General features: G+C 55.8%; 2 protein-coding genes across 2 annotated transcripts in view; both read left to right on the top strand.

Annotated features, from left to right (window-relative positions):
* LOC135405841 (zinc finger protein 239-like) overlaps positions 1 to 6,433 on the top strand; it is a 264,939-nt gene extending 258,506 nt beyond the window's left edge. The window contains exon 4 of the mRNA XM_064640427.1: positions 6,156 to 6,433. The gene's annotated coding sequence lies outside the window, so the exon portion shown is untranslated. The remainder of the gene's footprint in view (positions 1 to 6,155) is intronic.
* Positions 1,218 to 6,179, top strand: LOC135405838 (zinc finger protein 239-like). Its single transcript, XM_064640414.1, has 3 exons — positions 1,218 to 1,289; positions 4,354 to 4,429; positions 5,052 to 6,179. Exons 2-3 carry the CDS (start codon positions 4,381 to 4,383, stop codon positions 6,065 to 6,067), a joined length of 1,065 nt encoding a protein of 354 aa, XP_064496484.1. The 5' UTR covers positions 1,218 to 1,289; positions 4,354 to 4,380; the 3' UTR covers positions 6,068 to 6,179.
* Positions 6,434 to 20,006: the final 13,573 nt, after the last annotated feature.

Below are 20,006 nucleotides of genomic sequence, written 5' to 3'. Positions count from 1 at the left end.
GAAAGAGCAGGAGCCCTTGGCCCTGGCCCTGCTGCTGGGCTGGGAATCTTCCCTTCTCTGCACAAAGGCACTGCCCCTGCAGCCCCAGAGAAGGGCTGAGGAAGCATCTTGGACACACAAGTCAGTGCAGGGCACTTGATTTTCTTGAAATACACAGTGATTGTGGCACCTCAGTGTGTGCACAGCAATGGTAGGTACTGGTGTAGCAATAGAATGACTAATGACAGTCCTTTATGGAAAACAGTAACACAAGTTAAAAAAAAAAGGAATGCAAATATAAAATACACCAATACAACAACAAAATGGACAACAACAATATGACACAAAGCAGTCTGACATCCTGGATGCTGTGAAGAAGAAAAAAGGCACTTCATTGCTTCTGAAAAGCATCCAGTCATTTTCCTCCAGGCACCCTTGAGGTCCTGGTTCCTCCTGGGGGGGTTCAGTGCTGGAGGCACCAGCAAGTCCAGAACTGACCTCAGCAGTTCCAGCAGCGGGGAGGAGATGGAGGGGGGCTTCAGGTGGGCAAACCTGACAGTGCTGACAAACAGGGAGACCACAGCCAGGGGAGGCAGGCCCGTGGAAAAGGCTCTAAAAAACCCTCCCCGAAGTTCACTCCCTTTGCTCTCTGCACTTTGGGGTTCTGGGGGTCCCCCCGTTCAGGCTGTTGCAGGTCCCTCGTGTTTTGGGGGCCCCCTCTCCGGGGTTCTGCCTTTTCCGGGCTGCTGCAGATGCCGGGAATCCCAGGGGTCCCCCCTCTCGGAGCCCCCTCTTCCAGGGGCCGGGGGTCCCCGGCCCCCCCACCCCTCTGGGCTCCCCCTCTCCGCGCTTCCCCTCCCGCCCCCCAGGCTGCCGGGGGTCCCCCAACTCCGCTGTCGCCCCTCTCTGCTCTCCCCACTCCGGGGGCCCTAAAAAAGGGGCTCGTCGCGTCCCCCCCGCCGGCACCGGGCTGACAATGGGGGCGGCGGGGCCTGACCCCGCAACACCGACCCCCACCGCGGGGGGGTCCCCGCATCCCCCCGCCCACCTCCCGTCTCTGCCGGGAACCCACCCCGGGATCCCCCCAACAAAACCAAACCACCTCCCGGGGACCCCCCGAGGTCCCCCCGAGGGCCATTTGCGGCTCAGCCCCAAACATCCCCCCCAAACCCCCCCGCACACCCCCAACCCATCGCAGCCGAGCTCCCCCTCCCCGCCCACTCAGGGGGGTGATGCTCCTCCTCTTCCTCCTCCTTTGCCTCTGCCCGCTCCTCCTCCCCCCGCTCCATCCCCCGAGCCGGGAGCTCGAGGTGAGTTGGGGGCCCCGATGGCAAAGGGGCAGAGGGGAAGGAGAAGAGGGGCTGGGAGCCCCAAAGTGAGCGAGAGAGGGGGTGGGTCACTGCCAAAGCAGCGGGGGGCGACGGGCAAAGGGTGGGAGAGGGGAAGAAGGGGAGGTGGGAGAGCGGCAAAGGGGTTCCCGTGGGGGTCCCTTCGTGTCCCCACAGCTCGATCCCTGGAGAGGAGGGACCCCCGGGCCCCAGCGGCTGATGGGGGCCGGGATGTTTGTTGGGAATTCCCGGCAGGCCGAACAAAGGCCCCGGCCACGCGTCGGGAACTCTTTGATTGTCCCCAACAGTGGCGGGAGTTCCCCAATTCCCGCCCCCCAAAGTGGGGAGATGGGAGAGGGGGAAGCCTGGGAGTGTTTTTTGGGGTGAGTGTTGGGGCTGTCGGGGGGCAGAGTGCTGGGGAAGGGGGTTTTGGGGGATGCCAGGGCCGAGGAAAGGGGAGTGTGGGGCTCTGGAGAGGTGGGATGGGGGGTCCAGGGAGATCCCCTGGCCAGGGGTCGGCGGTGTGGGGGAAAGGGAGGTCCTGGGGGTCGGGAGAATGGGCAGAAACCGGGGTTCAGGGGGTCCCCCCGTGTTCCAAAGAAAAGGGTCCTGTGGGTTGTGGAAAAGGCAGGCCTGGGGGTGCAGGGGGTAGCAGCGTGAAGGGAAAGCAGGGCCTGGGGGCTGGGAGAGGCGGGCTGGGCGGGAAAGGAGGTTGCAGGGGGGTCTTAGTGCAGAATAAGGGGGTGCCAGGGGGTTCCTGTGGCCAGGAATGGGGGTTTGGGGGTGTCCCAGAGGGAAGGCAAAAGGGGGGCTGTAGGGACTGGGAGAGGAGGCCCAGGGGGTCTCTCGGGTCCTTGTGTCCAGGAAAGGAGGGTGCAGGGGCCTCCAGTGTGAGGGAAAGGGGGTTCAGTGGGTGGGGAGAGCCGGGATGTGCAGGAAGGGCAGTTCAGGGGGTGCCGGGTGTTGAGGAAAGGAGGGGTTGGGGAGTGGGAAAGGCAGGAGTGGGGGTGGAGGGGGTGGCAGGGTGAGGGAAAAGGGAGGGTGTGGGGACTTGGAGAGGTGGGATGGCTGGGAAAGGGGGTGCAGGGGGGTCCTGGAGCTGAGGAAGGGGGTGAAAGTCCCAGTGGTGGAGAGGAGGTGCAGGGGGATCCTGATGGGCAGGAATGGAGGTCCAGGGAGTGCCAGGGTAAAGGAAAAGGGAGTCTGGGAGAGGTGGGATGGCCGGGAAAGGGGGTGCAGGGGGTGGTGTTCTGGATAAGGGGGTGCAGGGGGGATCTGTTGTCCAGGAATGAGGTGTTCAGGGGGTCCCTGGGACACTCCAGGACCACTCTACAGGATATGCCAGGAGTGGGGAACTGAGGAGACAGGGAGATTTGGGGGTCAGAGTGGTCCCAGGGTCAAGGAAAGGGAGAAACGGGGAGAGCTGTGAGAACTGGGAAGGGGCTCCAGGGGGTCCCAGGGTCAAGGAAAAGAGGGTCTGAGGATGAGATGAGGTGGGATAGCCAGGAATGGGGGGCCAGGGCTCTCCAGGGTGAAGGAAACAGGGGGATCGAGGGACTGGGATGAAACAAAGCAAGGCCTGAAGAGTTAACTTAGAATGCATGCTCTGAGCCAAGAAACAAAGAACTAAGTTTCAAAGACGTATGGAAGGAACACAGGGAGATAAGGGGAAAGAGAAGGGCCAGAGTCCAGAATCTCCTGCCAAATACATGTTGGAGTCAGCCAAATTAAGGAAAGTTCAAAAGTTTACCCAAGAAAGAGGAGTAAAGCGACGACCCCTGAAGCTGAAGTAACAGGATGTACCCCCGAAATTCTCCCCAAAATGATGACCGCGCTCCTGCCTCCGCCCTAACTCCTCCTGCTATGAATATTATAACTAGATGTTGCAATAATATGAACATGCATAAAATGATGATGTAATCTCTCGCACAAATTGTATAAATAGTCTGGCTTTTCACTGAGTGCTTTGAAACTCTTTGTCCAGCGCGAGCAGGGAGTTCCCCAGTGTTGCATAAAATAATTACCTCGCTGCTTAAAGACTAAACCTTGTCTCTGAGCAGTTCCTTTGTGCCTTTTGGGGCACAAATTCGGCATCAGGGAGAGGTGGGATGGTGAGGAAAGTGGGAGCAGGAGGGTCCTGGAGTCAAAGAAAGAGGGGTGTGGGGTCTGGAAAACTGGGACTGGGCAGGCAGGGGGGCCCCAGGCCCAGAGGAGCAGGAAGAGGAGGAGGAAGAGGCGGTGGGGGCTGCTGAGACCCCCGGAGTGGGGAGAGCGGAGAGGGGCGATCCCGGCACCGCAGGACCCCTGTCAGCCTGGAGAGAGGGGGGGAACCTGCAGAGAGGGGAGGGTTGGGAGTGCAGGAACCCTGAAATGGGGGCCTGGAGAGGGGGTACCCTTGGGAACCCTGGGACACTGAAGTGGGGAGCCTGGAGAAAGGGGAGTGCTGAGACCCCCGTCAACCCAGCCAGGGGGACCCCAGAGAGAGGGGAGCCCGGAGAAGGGGGACCCCTGGGATTTCTGGGACCCACAGCAGCCTGGAGAGGGGGAGACCCCATAGAGGTGGGACCCCTGAGAGCCCCAGCACCCCAAAGCAAGGAGTCAGGGGAGAAGGTACCCCTGGGGCCTCCAAAACCCCCCTCATCCCTAAGCAGGGGGACCTTGGAGAGGAGGGAACTGCAGGACCCCCAGCAGCCCAGAGAAGGGGGTCCCCCAGAATACCAAAGTGGGAAGACCCCCAGTATTCCTGGGACCCCCCGCAGCCCAGAGAGGGTGGGACCCTGGAGAGAGGGGACTCCCAATACACGTGGGACCCCCAGCAGCCCAAACGGGGGGCCCCCAGAACCCCAAAGTGGAGAGACCTGAGAGGGGGAACTCCTGGAAGGGTTTTTTTGGTCTGAACCTTGGAGTTTCGGGGGGGAGTTTGGCTGAGACTTGGTGTTTAGGAGTTTTTTATGGACACGAGGTGCTTGGTGACTTCTAGAGATGGACTTGGGCGGGAGGAACCCCCAACCCAACGCGCTCAGCCCTTGTTTTTCCCCCCCATCAGGATTTCTCCTTCCCAAAGCTTGGCCAGATGAAGGAGGCTGCGAGGAAGAGGAAGATGCCACGGGCCCCCCGGGCAGGTGAGGAGGAAGTCAGTGCCCCTTTGCCCTGTCTTGTCCTGTATCTCCCAGCCCAGCATCGCCCCCGGCTGCAGGACAACCCCGCTGCTGCCACTGTCCTGCCGGGGCCGGATTTGGGGGGATGTCCTTGGCCTTCCCTCTGGGCCGGAGGCAAATCCCCTCCCTGTCCTTCTTCCTTCCACTCCTTGTTCCTTTTCCTTCCTTGTTCTTCCCTCTCCTTCCTCATGTTTTTTCCTTTCTCTCCTTCTTCCTTCTCCTTCCTTTCTCTCCTTTCTTCTTTTTCTTTGTGTTCTGTCTTCTCCTTCCTTTCTGTCATTCCTTCTCTCCTTGCTCCTTCCTTCTCTCAGGACCAGCGTGGCCAGCAGGACCAGGGCAGTGGTTCTTCCCCTGTACTTGGCACTGGTGAGGCCACACCTCGAGTGCTGTGTCCAGTTCTGGGCCTTCTTCTTGCTTCCTTCCTTCTTCCTTCCTCTCTTTGTTGCTTTTTCTTCTTGTTCTTTCCCTTCATATTCCTTCCTCTCCTTTTTCCTTCTCTACCCTCCTTCCTCTCCGTCTTCCTTCTCCTCCCCCTTCCCTCTGAGCCGGAGGCAAATCCCCTCCCTGTCCTTCCTTCCTGCCCCAGGCCCCGAGCTGAGGACGGAGGGCACGGAGGACAAATCCCCCCGGCAGACCCTGGTGGGAGAGGCCGTTTTGAAGGGCTCCACGGCACAGGAAGGCAGCGGGCAGGAAAAGGGCCGGCGATCCCCCCGCAGGAGGGGCTCCAAAGCCAGCCCAGGGTGCTCTGAGGAGGAAAAAACCAGCCTGTGCCAGGAAGGCGGCCAGAGCTTGAGCTGGAGCTCCGACCTGGTGGTGCAGCAGCAGCTTCACACCAGCGAGAAGCCCAACAAGTGCTTGGAATCTGGGAAGAGCTTGAGCCAGAACTCCGAGCTGGTGGTGCAGGAGCGCATCACTGCCCTGGGGAAGCCCTACAAGTGCCCCAGCTGTGGGAAGAGCTTCTGCAGCAGCTCCAACCTCCTTGCCCACCAGCGTGTCCACACGGGGGAACGGCCCTACGAGTGTGCGGAATGTGGGAAGACCTTCATCTATGGCTCCCACCTCTTCACCCACCGCCGGGTGCACACGGGGGAACGGCCCTACAAGTGCTTGGAATGCGGGAAGGGCTTCAGCGTCAGCTCCCGCCTGATCCGCCACCAGCAGATCCACACTGGGGAACGGGGGCCTCGGCCCTACAAATGTGGGGAATGCAAGAAAAGCTTTAGAGACAGCTCCGGCCTCATCACCCACCAGCGCATGCACACGGGGGATAAGCCCTACAAGTGCTCAGAATGTGGGAAGAGCTTCAGCATCAAATCCAACCTGACCCAGCACCAGAAGACCCACACGGGGGAATGGCCCTACCAATGTCTCGAGTGTGGGAAGAGGTCTCGGAGCAGCTCGGACCTCCTCAAGCACCAGCAGACACACACGGATGAGAGGCCCTTCCGCTGCACTGACTGCGGGAAGGGCTTCAAACGCAACTTCACCCTCGTGAAGCACCGGCACAGCCACAACAGGGAGGGGCCCTACAAGTGTGAGGAGTGTGGGAAGAGCTTCACCCACAGCTCTGCCTTGACCACACACCAACAGAGCCACCAGTAAGGGAAGCCCTGCGAGTGCCCGACTGTGGGAAGAGCTTCATCTGCTGCTCCAACTCCATCACCTGTCGGAGGACCCACGTTGGGAACAGGCTTGGTGACCCACATTCCCAGTGACCCACGTTGGGAAGACCCCTGGCTGGTGGACTGGCAGGATAGTCCCAGCCTGGCCAGACCCAAGGTCCAATCAAGCTCATAAGCAAGCTGTCACACAAGATCAACTGCTGGAGCCAGGCTGTTGTCTCGGTGTTAACTCTGCTCAAACCATCCTGGTTGGTCCAGCGTTGAACACACACCCTGCTGGTTGAAGTCTGAGTTGACAGATAAGCTGAGAGCTGGCCTGGAAAGGCGGGCCTGGCACTCAATCACTTTATCCCCTCTCATGCAGTAAGGTTCTTTCTGACAAAACCCCCTCTGGGGGGGGGGTGTGGAGATTCCTCCCTTGGCTCCCTTGGGGACGCCCTCCAAGGTCACTCCTCGAGGCTGAAAGAAAGAGATCTCCCCACGAGCATTGGTCTGGGTGAGTTACATGAGATCTCAATAATTATTTCTGTTTTCCAGCTTTAATAGAACTGCTTCAATAAATGCTTTGTTACAGTGCCCTGTACTGCTTTATGCTGTATTAGACTCTACTAGTAGACTTTTAGTGTTTATATTGTTTTAGTGTTTCTGTTGTGCAGTAAATAGTTCTGATTAAGGTTTTTGTCTGATCATTTGTATAAAGTAAATTATTCATTTTATATAAATATTCTTGTTTTGCCATCATTAAAACCTGCAGGACAAAGTGGTTTAAGAGCTCTTTAATTCCTTTAAATTTAAACCGTGAACAGAGTCCAGGGCTAAGAGAGGATTCAACCACACCCAAACCCTTCCCTGGGAAGGAGTTCAGAAAGCCAGGGAGTCCTTCCTGCACCTCCAGACTCTCTGGCAAGGCTTTGCTTTTTAAAACTTAGTCTGAGCCTTCCACTCTCCCGTGACAGGGTCTCCACATCCTCCTGGTTCCCCTTGTGTCGTGGTTTGACCCTGGCCAGATGCCAGGGGCCTGTTGAAACCACTTCACTACCCTCCTGTCTGAGTGTAAAGAGACTGGAATGTTTTGCTAAGGAGGATGAGTTATGAAGTAGACCAAACTCCTCTCTCAGCAATTGTAAATCCAAATTAAGAGGCTCCAATCGAGGAAGTATGGAAAAAAGGAAGAAATAACAGCCCTTTATTAAAGGATATATGTGTCTTGGCAAAACCAGCAAAAGAACACAAAACCAACTAAACAATAATCCTGTACCCAAAAAGTCTCCTTCAAAAAAAGGAAACAGTTTGATACTTCTCTGGCCCAATTCCAATCCCGGTTGGCAGGAGCTGTTGGATCCCTGGAGGGGCGGGGCCTGCAGTGCTGGGTGTTGGCCAGCAGGGGGCGCTGTTGGATCCCTGGAGGGGCGGGGCCTGCAGTGCTCAGTGTTGGTCAGCAGGGGGCGCTGTTGGATCCCTGGAGGGGCGGGGCCTGCAGTGCTGGGTGTTGGCCAGCAGGGGGCGCTGTTGGATCCCCAGAGGGGGGGGCCTGCAGTGCTGGGTGTTGACCAGCAGGGGGCGCTGTTGGATCCCTGGAGGGGCAGGGCCTGCAGTGCTCGGTGTTGGCCAGCAGGGGGCGCTGTTGGATCCCTGGAGGGGCGGGGCCTGCAGTGCTCGATGTTGGCCAGCAGGGGGCGCTGTTGGGCCCCGGATCGCAGCAAAAGCCGAAAATGGAGATTTTCCCCCAACGAGGAGGGGAAGGGGAAAAGGGGAAAGAAGGGTGGTTTCTTTCCCACTAAACTCACGCTGTCTGTGCCTGGCTGTGGTCAGGACTCCCCATTTTTCGTCGGTGAGCACAAAACTCTCCGATGGAATCTGAGCAGATTGGGGCTGGAGACAGAGCAGCGTGCAGGCAAGCCGAGGCCGGAGAGCAGCCAGATGATCAGGTCGAGAGCAAAACGGCCTCAGAGCTTTTTCCCACACACACACCCCTTGCCTCTGTTAAGGCAAAAAGTGAAGTGCCCCTTTCCAAGGAGAGGAGGGGAGAAAAAAACTCCTCACGCTCCCCCCGCCCCAGCCCCAGAGAGAGCTGTCAGGCTGGAATGTAGGTCTGCCAGCCAGCTCCTTTGGGTAGATAATCACCCAAGGCAGAAAGAAAATTCCCGTTCGGTTTTTTAGAACAAGTAAACCCATGACACTGGGAAACAAATCCCCTAATGTATTTCCCCCCATCTCTGCACTGTCATCTCCTTTGAACACTAGGCTGGGCAGTGATTCTTACTGTCATTGGATCTCTGTGAACACAAACAGAGCTGTCCTTGGGGGCTGAATGACTGCAAAGGGTCATAAGTGAACATAGCAGTGAGGACTTGTGCTCCACATCCCAGCAGCTGTGCCACAGGGAACTGTGTTACTGGTAAATTTCATTGAATCTGGCGCAGTGCTACAGACAGAGCCCATTCATCCTGGTTTGCACCTACTAATTTTCTTCTCATCGAAACCCCCTTGCCATAGTTGTTGGGTTTAACAGCCTTTGCAACACCTTGCAAAGCACAGTGACACAAAAGAGCTGGTTAATATTCAAGGATCACTTCCATCAAGCTCAAGAGAGTTTCATCCTAAAAAGCAGGAAGTCAGGCAAAAATTCCAGGAGGCCTGCATGGATGGCTTGACAAGGAGCTTCTTGTTCAAACATAAAAAGGAAGCTTACAGAGAGTGGACGCAAAGAAAGAAAACAGAAATGTTATCTGGGCATGCAGGGATGAAGTTGGTAAAGCCAAAGCCCAAATGGAACTGAATCAGGCCAGTGATGTCAGAGACAACAGGAAGGACTTCTTTAAGTCTGTAGGTGACAAAAGGAAAAGCAGGGAAAATGTGGGCCCATCCCTCAACAAGATGGGGCAGCTTGTTCCACAGGAGAGGAAAAAAGCAGAAATACTGAATGTCTTCTTTGCCTACGTCTTTCCTGGCTTTTCCCAACCTTCAGGGATCGGGACAACTGGCTCTAGGAAACCCTGTTCCAGAACAGGCCTTGGACTAGAGCACCTTAGTCTTTCCATGATTCTGTGCAGAGGGTGAGCAGTGGCCACCAGCAGAGCAGGGCCATACCCACAGTGCAGCCTGTGCCAAAGCACACACAGCATAGAGGGGCTCCTCCGCCAGAACCAACGGCAGTCGCCATCAAGACTCCAGGATGTGTCCTCGTTTTCTTCTGTTCCCCCTGCTGGCTTTGCTTCTCCCATTCCCCCATCCCGAGGCTGTCCCCTCTTCTTCCCTCTGCTTGCCTCTGGGACAGGTGGGGACCTGTCCAACTTTGGCAGAAAGGGCACGGCTGCCACAACTGTCCCGACATTTGAGGAGAACTGCTGCATTTGGTGACAGAATTGGAGCTCTTTGGGCCTAGGTGGGAGGGATGAGGAGAGTCATATTTTTGAAGGCTTCTTATGGCTTTCTTCCTGGGCTGGGAGTTAAGACTTCTCTCTCTGCCCTTGGTCTGAGTGCAAATCAGTCCAGCAGACATCTTCAAGTCTGAAAGAGAAGCCAAGCCTGAAGGCTGAGCCAGAGCTGTCTTCTGCTCCCTTCAGCTCTGCTCACAGCTGCATCTTCAGCCTGTCCCAGAGGCCAGGCAAATGTGTGCCCTTCCTCTGGGAAGGCTTGAAGCACAGTGGTGTTAAGATCATGGCCTCCAGGTGAGCTATTGCTGCTACTCAGTTGCCAGACTCTTGCAGTGCTTTCGAGCCCTCCTCTTTGTGTTCTGGGCAGAAGATAGTGGGTGAGCTCCTGGTAATCCTAAAACACAGGCAAATCCCTGATCCTGCGGGAAGCAGACCGGTTTGTATCCCGTAAAGAAAAAGGGAAATTTCTTCAGCCTGCTTGCAGTCCACTGTAGTGTCCCTCCCCTGAGAAAGCTGGTGCAGAACTTCTGGTCCTTCACTTGGTGTTGTCATTGGGGCAAAGTGGGACAAGATGTGTTTGAAAGTTTCTTCCTGCCCTGCTGTGTGCTGCCCATTGGCTGGTGCAGCAGCAGAGCAGAAATTCACTGTTGATATCTGGCAAAGCAGCAGGAGAGAGCAGTTGCAAGGGGGAGGGAGGGTGAGGTGTCTGCTCTTCAAGAGGGACAAGACAAAGGAGTTGGGGAATTGTCCTGGAACTCTGGCATGGAAGGCTTGGAGTGCTGGGTGGGCATTTCTTGAGAGCTGTGGTGGCCCCACTTCGTCCTGAGCCTCATTTGATGGCAGTGTGTCCAGAGGCAGCCCGGCTCCAGGCTGAAGCAAAAAGCCAGAGCGGGTGATGCGGGAGCTGCTCCAGCGCCTACCGCAGCCTCCGGCCCGGTGGGAGCGTCCCGGGCCCTGCCCCGGGGCGCCCTGAGGCGGGGCAGTGCCCACTCCCGCCGGCCGCCCTCACAAGGCCCAGGCCGCCTCCTTCCCACAAGGCCCAGCAGGGCCGCCCTCACACCTGCCCCGCCCTGCCCTGTCCCGCCCGGCCCCACCCTGCCCCGTGGCCTCTGTCACACCCCACGCTGACGTGCTGAGCCTTCCACCAGCCATTGTGACGCCACAGGCGCCAGTCGGGCACGGCTTTGTTGGTGCCCGCAGCCGGCGCTCAGAGCTGCTGTAGCCTCTCGGGGAGCAGCAGCACATCCCGCTCGGGGAGCATTGCGCGCCTGCATCGCCGTCTTGGCAGCTGCAGGCCACGACCACTGCGCAGGGCGACCTCGTCTGCCTTGTGCTTCATACCCTGTGCCCGTCCTTATTCTCATCCCCTTTGTCACCCTCCCCCTAAACCTCGCCCCGTCCCATTCCTCATCCCCACTTGGCTCCCGGCAGCCCGCCGGGGCCTTCTTGCCCTTCCTGCTGCTGGGAGCTCCAAGCAGGGCCATGCCGTGGCTTCTGAGCAAGAAGCGACGGCAGTCGCCCTCCAGCAGCCCCAGTGGGCAGCCCTGGGCTGCCACCAGCTCCAGCAGCGCCTCCCAGCTCCGGAAGCAGGGGCTGGGCAGGCTGCACCGCGCGGCCGCCCGCGGTGACCTGGGCTGGCTGAGGCGCTGGCGCTGGTACGTCAAGGTAGTCGGCATCGACAGGCCAGACCTGGAGATGCGGTGAGTTCTGGGCCACGCTGATGGCACACCTTGGCTGCTCCTGAGCCAAGCTGCAGTAGTCCTCGGCAGCCCTCTCTTAGGGACAAGGCTTGAAAAGTGACATTTGCCCTGTCAGCTGGGACAGGGAACTCTTGAGCTTTTCACTGCTCGGAGCTGCCGGCCGGGCTCCAGCGCTGTTGCAAACGCGTGTTGCCCACCTGCCCCTTGGTCGTGCTCTCTCTGCAGGGCTGTTCTGCAGCTGCTCAGCCCTCACCTGTTCTCTTCTGCCCTCTGGCTCATCAGGGCAGGGTTGCAGCAGCAGCAGCAGCAGCAGCAGGAGCAGAGTCAGGGCAGGGTCCCCAGGGTGCTGGGTACAGACACAGCTTGGGCTCGTCCTTTGTCTGTCTGGGTTAAGAGTGTCTGTTTAATTTTTAGGACACCTCTGCATCTGGCTTCAGCCAATGGCCATGCAGATGTCGTCAGATATCTGCTAAGAAAGAACAGCCAGCCCAACCTCGCTGACAGCTTCAAGAGAACAGCCCTGATGAAGGTGTGTGGAATGCCTTCTGAGCTTGGAGGTGGGGCTTAGTGCTGGGGTGTTAAAGGGGAGGTGTCTGGCAGGATTCCTTGCAGGGCAGGGCCATAGAAACACGCCTATTGCAATGGGCATGGCACAGCCTCTGTTAGCTGATCTTTGAAGATGGTCTTCTATGGCAGCACTCAGGAGCTGAGGGCGTTGTGACAGAGGGGGATGGAAAAGTTGGAAGCCTTTCCCTTTTGGTGTGTTGTTGCCAGGCAGTCCAGCAGGAGCAGGAGGAATGTGTTGCTGTTCTGCTGGAACACGGTGCCGACCCCAATCTGGCAGACGCTGACGGCAACACTGCCCTTCACCTGGCTGTGCTCTCTAAAAACACAGCTGTAGCAGGGCTGTTACTGGAGCATCATGCCAACAGTGATGCTCAGAACCAGGTAACCTTGGCACGTGGCTAAAGCTGCTCTTTCCAACAGCTGCAGAGCTTGTCTGTGTCTTTCTAGTGGGGATTCTTTCTCCTTTTAGTGGGGATTTACCCCCTTGAAACTTGCAGCCTTGCAACAGCACGAGGAGATTCTGGAGTGCCTTGTGAACAAAGCAGCTGACAGGCCTGCTCAAGGCCAGGGGGAAAGGTGAGGGCTTTGTCAAAACAGCCCCCGGGTGTTCTGGGTAGTCTGCAAGTGTGACCCAGACGAGGGGCGTGGCAATGAGCTGGGAAAAAGAAGGAGCAGCCCCGTGGAAGCAGTTCCCCGTGGGACTGGTGAATGCAGGTCTGCCCTTGGCTGCTCTCGTACCTCAGGGGATCTCGTCCTTTGCCCGCTGAGGTCTGCAAGAAAGCCTTGTCTGTGGTGCCCTCCCCCCACCCAGAGCCAGAGCCCCGGGGAAACTTGCCAGTAGCTCAGCAGCGTGGCTGCTCTGCAGGCCAGGGGGGTTTAAGGCACGGCAGAGTTGGGGCGTTCAGTGCTCTGAAGGGAAGCGTTGGGGGAAAGAGAAGCAACACTGTCCCAGGGGACACGAGGGGCTCCGAGCACAGAAGGAGAAAACTTCCTGCCATGGAGATGGTCAGGGGGTCGAAGGGCTTGCCCTGGGAGTTTGTGCAGCCGCATCGGGGGGACTTGGAAGAGCAGTGCAAGGAGCCCTGAACAGCATGGCCTGAGCTGGTAGTTGAGGCTGCTTTAGGGAGGCCCCTTGGAAGAGAAATTCTCCAATGCTTCCATGGACTTGGCTTTGCTTTCCCGGAGCTTGTAGGAAAGGGGGGAAGAGCTGTTTTGGGAGCAAGCAGGGGAAAACTGATGCAGGATCAGACACGTTTCCGATGAAATTTTGCATGCTTTAGGAGTGCTCTTGTGGTTCCTGGAAGCCATGGGGCTCACCTGGAGGAAGATAATCTGCGCTTGCAGGAGGAGCTGGACAGGGCTGGCGCGGAGGTATGGAAAGCCTGTCCCCACAGGGAGAAACCTGGGGGTGCCTGTTGCTTCCTATCCATCCTGAAAACGGACAAAACAGTGTTCATTGTGTTCCTTGGGGAGTAGAAGTGAAGCTTTGAAGGGACTTGAATGGATTGCAGTTCTTTGGGCAGAGGGGATGCACACAGACATGCAGCACCTGAGTTCTTCAGCAGCAGCTGGCTCCTCTCTGGAAAAGCTCCCCTGACAACTGTGGATTCTTCCCGTGAATTTACAGCTGCAGGAGGAGGAAGAAAAGCATCTTCAGTCTGAGCATTGTGTTCCTGACTTGAAGACTGCCTTGGATGCCAAGAAAAGAGAGGCAATAACTTCCTCCCAGGAACTGCAGGACCTCCTGGAAGAAGACGCGCAAGAGTAAGAGAGTAACCCAGTGAAGCGAGGGGTCTGTGGCTTTGGGGGATTGGGTGGAAACAGGGGACAGTCAGTGGGATTTTGAAGGACACTTCTGCTGTGGCTTCTGTTCCTTAGCATAGTTTGTCTGGCATTGGATTTTCTGGTAATAAGAGCTGTATTTCTTCTTAAGCTTTGCCAGTGAGAACAGCAGATTGGAAGGCACTGTCCAGCAGCCAAGCGATGGCGTTGAAGCCCTTCCGAGAGCCCTGCAAGCCTCTGCCTCAGTAAGCTGGTGCTAAATTTGCCTTTTTGTGACTCTTGAGCCTAGTTGCCTATTTCTGTGGGGCAATTGTCAGATGAAGTTTTCCTGGAGAGCCTGGGGAGCTCAGTTTCTGCCTTCTCCTCAGCAGAGGCTGCTCAGAAAGCAGCCTGGTCCTTTCCCCAGCTGCTACAAAAGCCCTGAGGGTATTTGGTGTGCTGGACACTGGAGGAATTCTTAGATTCTAAATGAGGAGTTTCATCATGAGCTCCAAGGGACCCAGAAGTATTGTTGCCAGAAGTGTCTCCCAAATTCTTAAGTAGGTGTAAAGTTTCTTCTTTCTGTCGGGGAATCTTTCAAGTGTTTTCTAGGCTGGTTTCCAGTAGATGATAAATACAGTTGCCATGGCCACCCCCTTGAGAGATTTTCTCAGAATTCACTGCCTTTAGATCACACTGAGTTTCCTTTTCTTTTTTTTTTTCTGTGCACAGCAGCTGGACATGGAGCCTGTAACAGGCATGCAGCTCGAGGCCCTAAACCAGGCTTTGCAAGAAGAGCTGTCCACTCTGCTTGGGAAGTGTGAACAACTGGAGAAGAGCAAATGTCAGCTGCAAGAAGAGATGACAAAACTCCACCATCATTTGGAGACTTTGGTGCTGGATTGCAGCCAAAGAGAACAGTGTACAAGAGAGGTGGCCGAAGGAGCTGACCAGGAAAGAAGTCCGAAGCTACAAGAGGTCAGCCTCGTTTTGCAGGTAAGTGAATTTCTCCCCAGTGTCCACAGGCTCTTCATTAGGAGCTTTGAAGCAGAGTGCTCATTTGGGCTTCTTTCCCACTGCAAAGAATTCTTTGCCCTGGTAGCTCCTGGGTTCTGCCTTGATTGCTGCTGGGAGTGAGGAGGCAGAGCCGCCTCTCTGAGTAAGGCTGGGCCCTTGAAAGTGGGTGTGTGCAATTTTGTGCTGGGCAGAGCTCTCTTTTTCTTGTGGTGGTTGAACTGTTGCACTGTCTCCTTCAGGCACAGGCAGCCCACCAGGCCCCACTAGGACAAACTGGACACATTCATTGTGATTCCATGAGAATCCAGTTGGAAGAAAGGATTAGAGATCTGGAAAGTGAATTGGAGAGGGTCAAAACCACCCAACAAGAGAGAGCTTCTTGTAAAGAAGCAACGCAGGGAGAGATGGAAAGGTACAAAGAGCTGTATGTGGAGGAAGTGAAAACCAGAAGATGCCTTGCCAAGAAACTGGAAAGGTAAGTCCATGCTTGTTTGGAGAGGTAATGAGAGACTCCTTTTTCTTCCTGCATTTTCCTTGGGAATCCATCTTCTCCATCTGGCCAGCATTATTGCCCTCCATTGGCCAACAGGGTCTGATGGAGTTGCCAAGACACTCTCTTTGATATTTGAAAAGTCATGGCAGTCAGGGGAAGTCCCAGGTGAGGGGAAAAAGGGAACCCCACTGTGCCCATCTTTGAAAGGGGTAGAAAGGAGGGCCCTGGGAACTGCCAACCTGTCAGCCTGCCCTCTGTGCCTGGGGAGGTGATGGAAAAGATCCTTCTAGAAGCTCTGTCAAGGCACGTGGATGACAGGGAGGTGATTGGAAGCACCAGCACAGCTTCGCCAAGGGCAAGTGCTGCTTGACCGACCTGGTGGCCTTCTAAGATGGAGTGACTGCCTCAGTGGACAAGGGCTACCCATGTCATCTCCCTGTCATTCTGGAAAGCCTTTGACACAGTCCCCCACAACATCCTTCTCTCCAAAGTGGAGAGAGACAGATTGGATGTGTGGACTGTTAGATGGATAAGAAATTGGGTGAACAGTGCCATGCAGAGGTGGTGATCAATGGCTCAGAGTGCTGAGGGCCATCAGTGCCGAGTGGTGTCCCTCAGGGGTCTGGACTGGGCCCAGTGTTCTTTAATCTCTTCACTAATGATCCAGAGGAAGGGATGGAGTGCGCCCTCAGCAAATTTGCAGCTGCCACCAAGCTGAGGGGTGTGGTTGACACAGCTGATGCCATCCAGAGGGCCCTGGACAAGCTGGAGAAGTGGGCCCATGGCAATCTGCTGATGGTTTACCAAGAGCCAGTGCAAGCTGCTGGCCGTGGCTCAGGGCAGCCCCTGTATCAGTGCAGGCTGGGGGATGAAGAGGGGCAGAGCAGCCCTGCCGAGAAGCCCTTGGGCTGGAGGAGAGGCCGGACATGAGCCGGCGATGTGCGCTCGCAGCCCAGAGAGCCAATTGTGTCCTGGGCTGCGTCCAAGGCAGCGTGGCCAGCGGGTGGAGGGAGGGCATTCTGCCTCTGCTCTGCCCTTGGGAGAGCCCAGCTGGAGGGCTGCATCCAGCTCTGGGCTCCTCAGCACAGCAAGGACCTCCAGCTGTTGGACTGAGCCCAGAGGAGGCCACCAAGGGGCTCAGAAAGATGGAGCACCTCTGCTAGGAGGAAAGGCTGGGACAATTGCAACCCTTCAGCCTGGAAAAGAGAAGGCTTTGGGGTGACCTAATTGTGGCCTTTTGGGGTGTGAAGGGAGCCCACAAGAAGGATGAAGAGAGTGCATTTAAAAGAGCAGGTAGTGAGAGGACAAGGGGGAATGGCTTCAAATGGAAAGAGAGTAGGTTTAGATTTGATCCTGGGAAGAAATTGGTTGCTGTGAGGGTGGTGAGGAACTGCAACCGGTTGCCCAGAGAAGCTGTGGATGCCCCATGGCTGGAAGTGTTCAAGGCCAGGTTGGATGGGGTTGTGAACAAGCTGGTCTGGTGGAAGGTGTCCCTGCCCAGAGCAGGAGGCTTGGAACTGGATGATCTTTAAGGTCCCTGCCAAGCCAAGCCATTCTAGGCTTGGATGCTGTCTGTGCTGTTTCTGTGAGACTGTGGGGGAAAGGCTGGTTCTTCCTGTGTTTCATGGTTTTCTTCACTAATTTGCTGTGCAGGCTGGAAAAGCTTCTGAGGATAGAGAGGAGGCAACTCCGGGTTAATGAAGAGAAAGGAAGTCAGTCCCAGCTGGAAGAAATGAAGAAGAGATATTCTGAAAAGGTCCAGGAAGTTGATAGATTCCAAAGAGAGTTGGGCTGCACTCTGGGTGGGGCTCTTTGGTTGTGGTGTTCCTTCTTTTGAAAACTGGGAGATGCTTTCCCTCTATTTCTTGTCATGTGGATGTTTTTATTCGCTTGGCTGCATTTTGGGTGTGATGGGCTTTTCTTAATGCTCCTCCTGCTGTTCCAGTGGGAGATGACTCGAACTAATCCAGAGGTAGTTCTCCTTCTGGGGAAAGATGCAAATGTTGAGGGCAAAGCAGTAGGTGTAAGGGCTGATGGAGGCCAGGCTGTCCTGCAGAGGAGGGGCAAGCCAGGAGTGGCAGCCAGCCTGGCAGGGTGCGTGAGCTGAGGGGCCAGGGAGCCGTCCCACAGGCCCTGAGCAAGAAGAGCAGAACAGGTTCCCTGAGAGTGAGCGGGGTCAGCCAAGAGTGCAGATCCCCCTGCTGGGCCTGAGGGATGGGCAGGTCTGCCGTCCTGGCAGGACATCACGTGCATGGGCTGAGAGCAGTGGGGCCCAGCTCAGGCCTGGCTGCAGCTGGAGGGAGGCTGTGACAGCGTCCTCTGGGTGTGCCAGATGAATTGCTGCCCTGGCAGAGAGGGGAGGAACAGCGCTGTCACTGGCAGGGCACCATCAGCCCCTGAGCCCTGTCTCAGGCACGAGCTGAGCAGGAGGCACTTGAGGTTTGGCTTTTCTCCACAGTGTTGTTGCTGCCCAGGGCACGAGGAGGACAGGGGCCTCCCAGGGGAAAATCTGTCCCTTCTTGCTCACGGGGAGCTGTTTCAGCCCATCCTGTGGCGGGGAGCCAGAAGGACTGTTCCCAGCAGTGCTGTTGAGGCTGCTGTGCCTGTGCAGCAGTGGCACAGAACCTCTGATCCCTTCTCCGCTCGTCACTCGGATCCGTTGCTAAAGCGGCGTCTGTCAGAGTCACGCTTGGGTTTGAAGGCATCCCTGTAGAATGGCTTCCTGCCTTTGCAGTCATTCCTTTGGAGTCCAGAAGCTTGGAGCATTTTTGCATGAGGAACTCCAAAAGGCTGGGAAGCTGAGGAATCCTATGGCAAATGATGGGAAAGCTGTTCTTGCTGGAAAAGAAAAGCCTGGTTGCACTTTGTGTCTAGTCCTGAGCCAGCAGATGATGAATAAAGTCTCTCTGGGCACCCCCTTTTGGGGTTTTCCCAGAATTCACTGCCTTTACACCACGCTGAGTTCCTTTTTTGTTCTTTCTGTCTGCAGGTTGCTGAACTTTCCCAGCAGTTGGACAGGGAACGTGAACAGTGCACGCAGCTGGAGGCCAAAAATCAGGCTTTGCAAGAAGAGCTGTCTGCCCTGCGTGGGGAGTGCGAGAACCTGGCCATGGACAAATGCCAGCTGCAAGAAGAGCTGGCAAAACTCCACCATCATTTGGAGACCAACGTGGTGGATCGCAGCCAACTCGAACAGTGTAAAAGAGAGGTGGAAGAACAAGCAGACCAGGAAATAAGACAAAAACTCCAGGAAGTCAATGAGTTTTTGCAAGTAAGTGAGTTTCTCCCCAGTGTCCACAGGTGCTACGTAAACTTCTCTTGTGGCCATGGTGTTTGGTCTTTTTCTTTTGCTCCTGTATTCTGTGGGTTAGCTTCTGTCTTTGCTGAAGGCAGTGGCAGAAGGCAATATGGTTGGGCAGGAGTGCTGTCATGGGTGTGGAATGTGGCGGCAGGTCCCTGAATCCAAAGGCTGCCCAAGGCAGATTCCCACTTTGCAGTGCTTGGGGGGATCTCTGTGCGCTGCTCTGCTTCTCACTGCTCATCCTTGAATGGGTTTGGCAACTTCCAGCTGTCATGGCCAGACCTACAGGTGCTTTGTCCTTGTAGGGCGGAAGGTGCTCAGAAAAGGAGTCACTGAAATTCCAGTGGTGTGGGTGAGGGGGTGGAGGTGGAGGTGGAAGCTCTTCTTGTCTTTGAAGAATCCTTTTGGACATGCCCTGTCCTACAGCCCCAGTGTCTCTTCATTAGTAGCTTTGAAGCAGAGTGCTCATTTGGGCTTCTTTCCCACTGCAAAGAATTGTTTGCCCTGGTAGCTCCTGGGTTCTGCCTTGGTTGCTGCTGGGAGTGAGGAGGCAGAGCCTCCTCTCTGAGTAAGGCTGGGCCCTTGAAAGTGGGTGTGTGCAATTTTGTGCTGGGCAGAGCTCTCTTTTTCTTGTGGTGGTTGAAGGTGCACTGTCTCCTTCAGGCACAGGCAGCCCACCAGGACACATTAGAAGAAATCAGAACCAGTCATGTGGACTCACTGAAAAACCAGTTAGAAGACAGAATTAGAGATCTGGAACGTGCACTGGGAAGGACAAAAAGCAACCAAGCAGAAAGACCTTTTCAAAAGGAATCCCCCCAGGCAGAAGTGGATAAGTACAAAGAGCTGTATCTGGTGGAAGCCCAAAGAAGTAAAAGCCTCGCCAAGAAACTGGAAAGGTAAGTCCCTGCTTTTTTGGACTGGTAAGAACAGACTCCTTTTCCCTCCTGCATTTTCTTTGGAAATCCCTTTTCTGCATGTGGCCAGCGTCAGGTGTGAAAGCAGAACGTGGCATCTTTGTGGGGAAAGTTCCTTCAGACCCTTCCCTTCCTCAGACCTGTCTTCCTTTCTCTTTAGAGTTCCAGCAGTAACCCCACAGCAGCACCACTCTGGCATTATTGGTGTCTTTTCAAGTTGAGGTTGTTTTAGCAGGCAGTCTTTTTGCCAGTCTCTACTCTCCTCATCCCGTGGGTGACAGAGAAGATGAATCTTGTGCCCTTTCCTGTTTGAATAAGGAGAGACCTCTCAGAGAAGAGAGTTGGATTCTGGGAATCCAAAATAAGGCGGCTCTTTCTTGGCTTCTGTTTTGGCAGCGGGTCTGAGGGTTGAGCTTTCCTTGAGAAGGCCAGGGTAGGCCAGAGTTCTTCTGGAGGTGACACTGGCTGCTCCTTGCACTTGGTGTGATTTCTTAGAAACAGGCCCTGTGAACAAGCTCAGATCAAAGGATGTGCTGGTTTTGGACGCTCTTCATGCCCTTGGCTTTTAGAAGTCGAGTAGTAGCCAAGGCTGTGGAGGGGAACTTTGCGAAAGCCTTCCTGCCAAAGATGACTCTGTGTGTGCTTGGGAATGTTTCAGAGCTACTGAGAGACTTGCAGAGGCCAACACCAAGCTCTTTTTGGAGCGCCACAGAAGCAGATCTGCAGTCCCAAGCAGCACTGTCAGCGGACTTCTGGCTGCAAGTCCACTTCTGGATTGGACCTTGT

Source organism: Pseudopipra pipra, chromosome W (assembly GCF_036250125.1).
Source record: "Pseudopipra pipra isolate bDixPip1 chromosome W, bDixPip1.hap1, whole genome shotgun sequence".
In the NCBI taxonomy this organism is placed as follows: domain Eukaryota; kingdom Metazoa; phylum Chordata; class Aves; order Passeriformes; family Pipridae; genus Pseudopipra; species Pseudopipra pipra.
The sequence above is the reverse complement of the archived record's forward strand: the minus strand, read 5'-3'. Positions and strand labels throughout refer to the sequence as shown.

Bases quoted from the DNA above. Each gene is read 5' to 3' on its own strand.
- LOC135405838 (XM_064640414.1), top strand. From the start codon at position 4,381: ATGAAGGAGGCTGCGAGGAAGAGGAAGATGCCACGGGCCCCCCGGGCA. The intron at 4,430-5,051 runs GTGAGGAGGAAG...TTCCTGCCCCAG, and splicing joins GCCACGGGCCCCCCGGGCAG to GCCCCGAGCTGAGGACGGAG.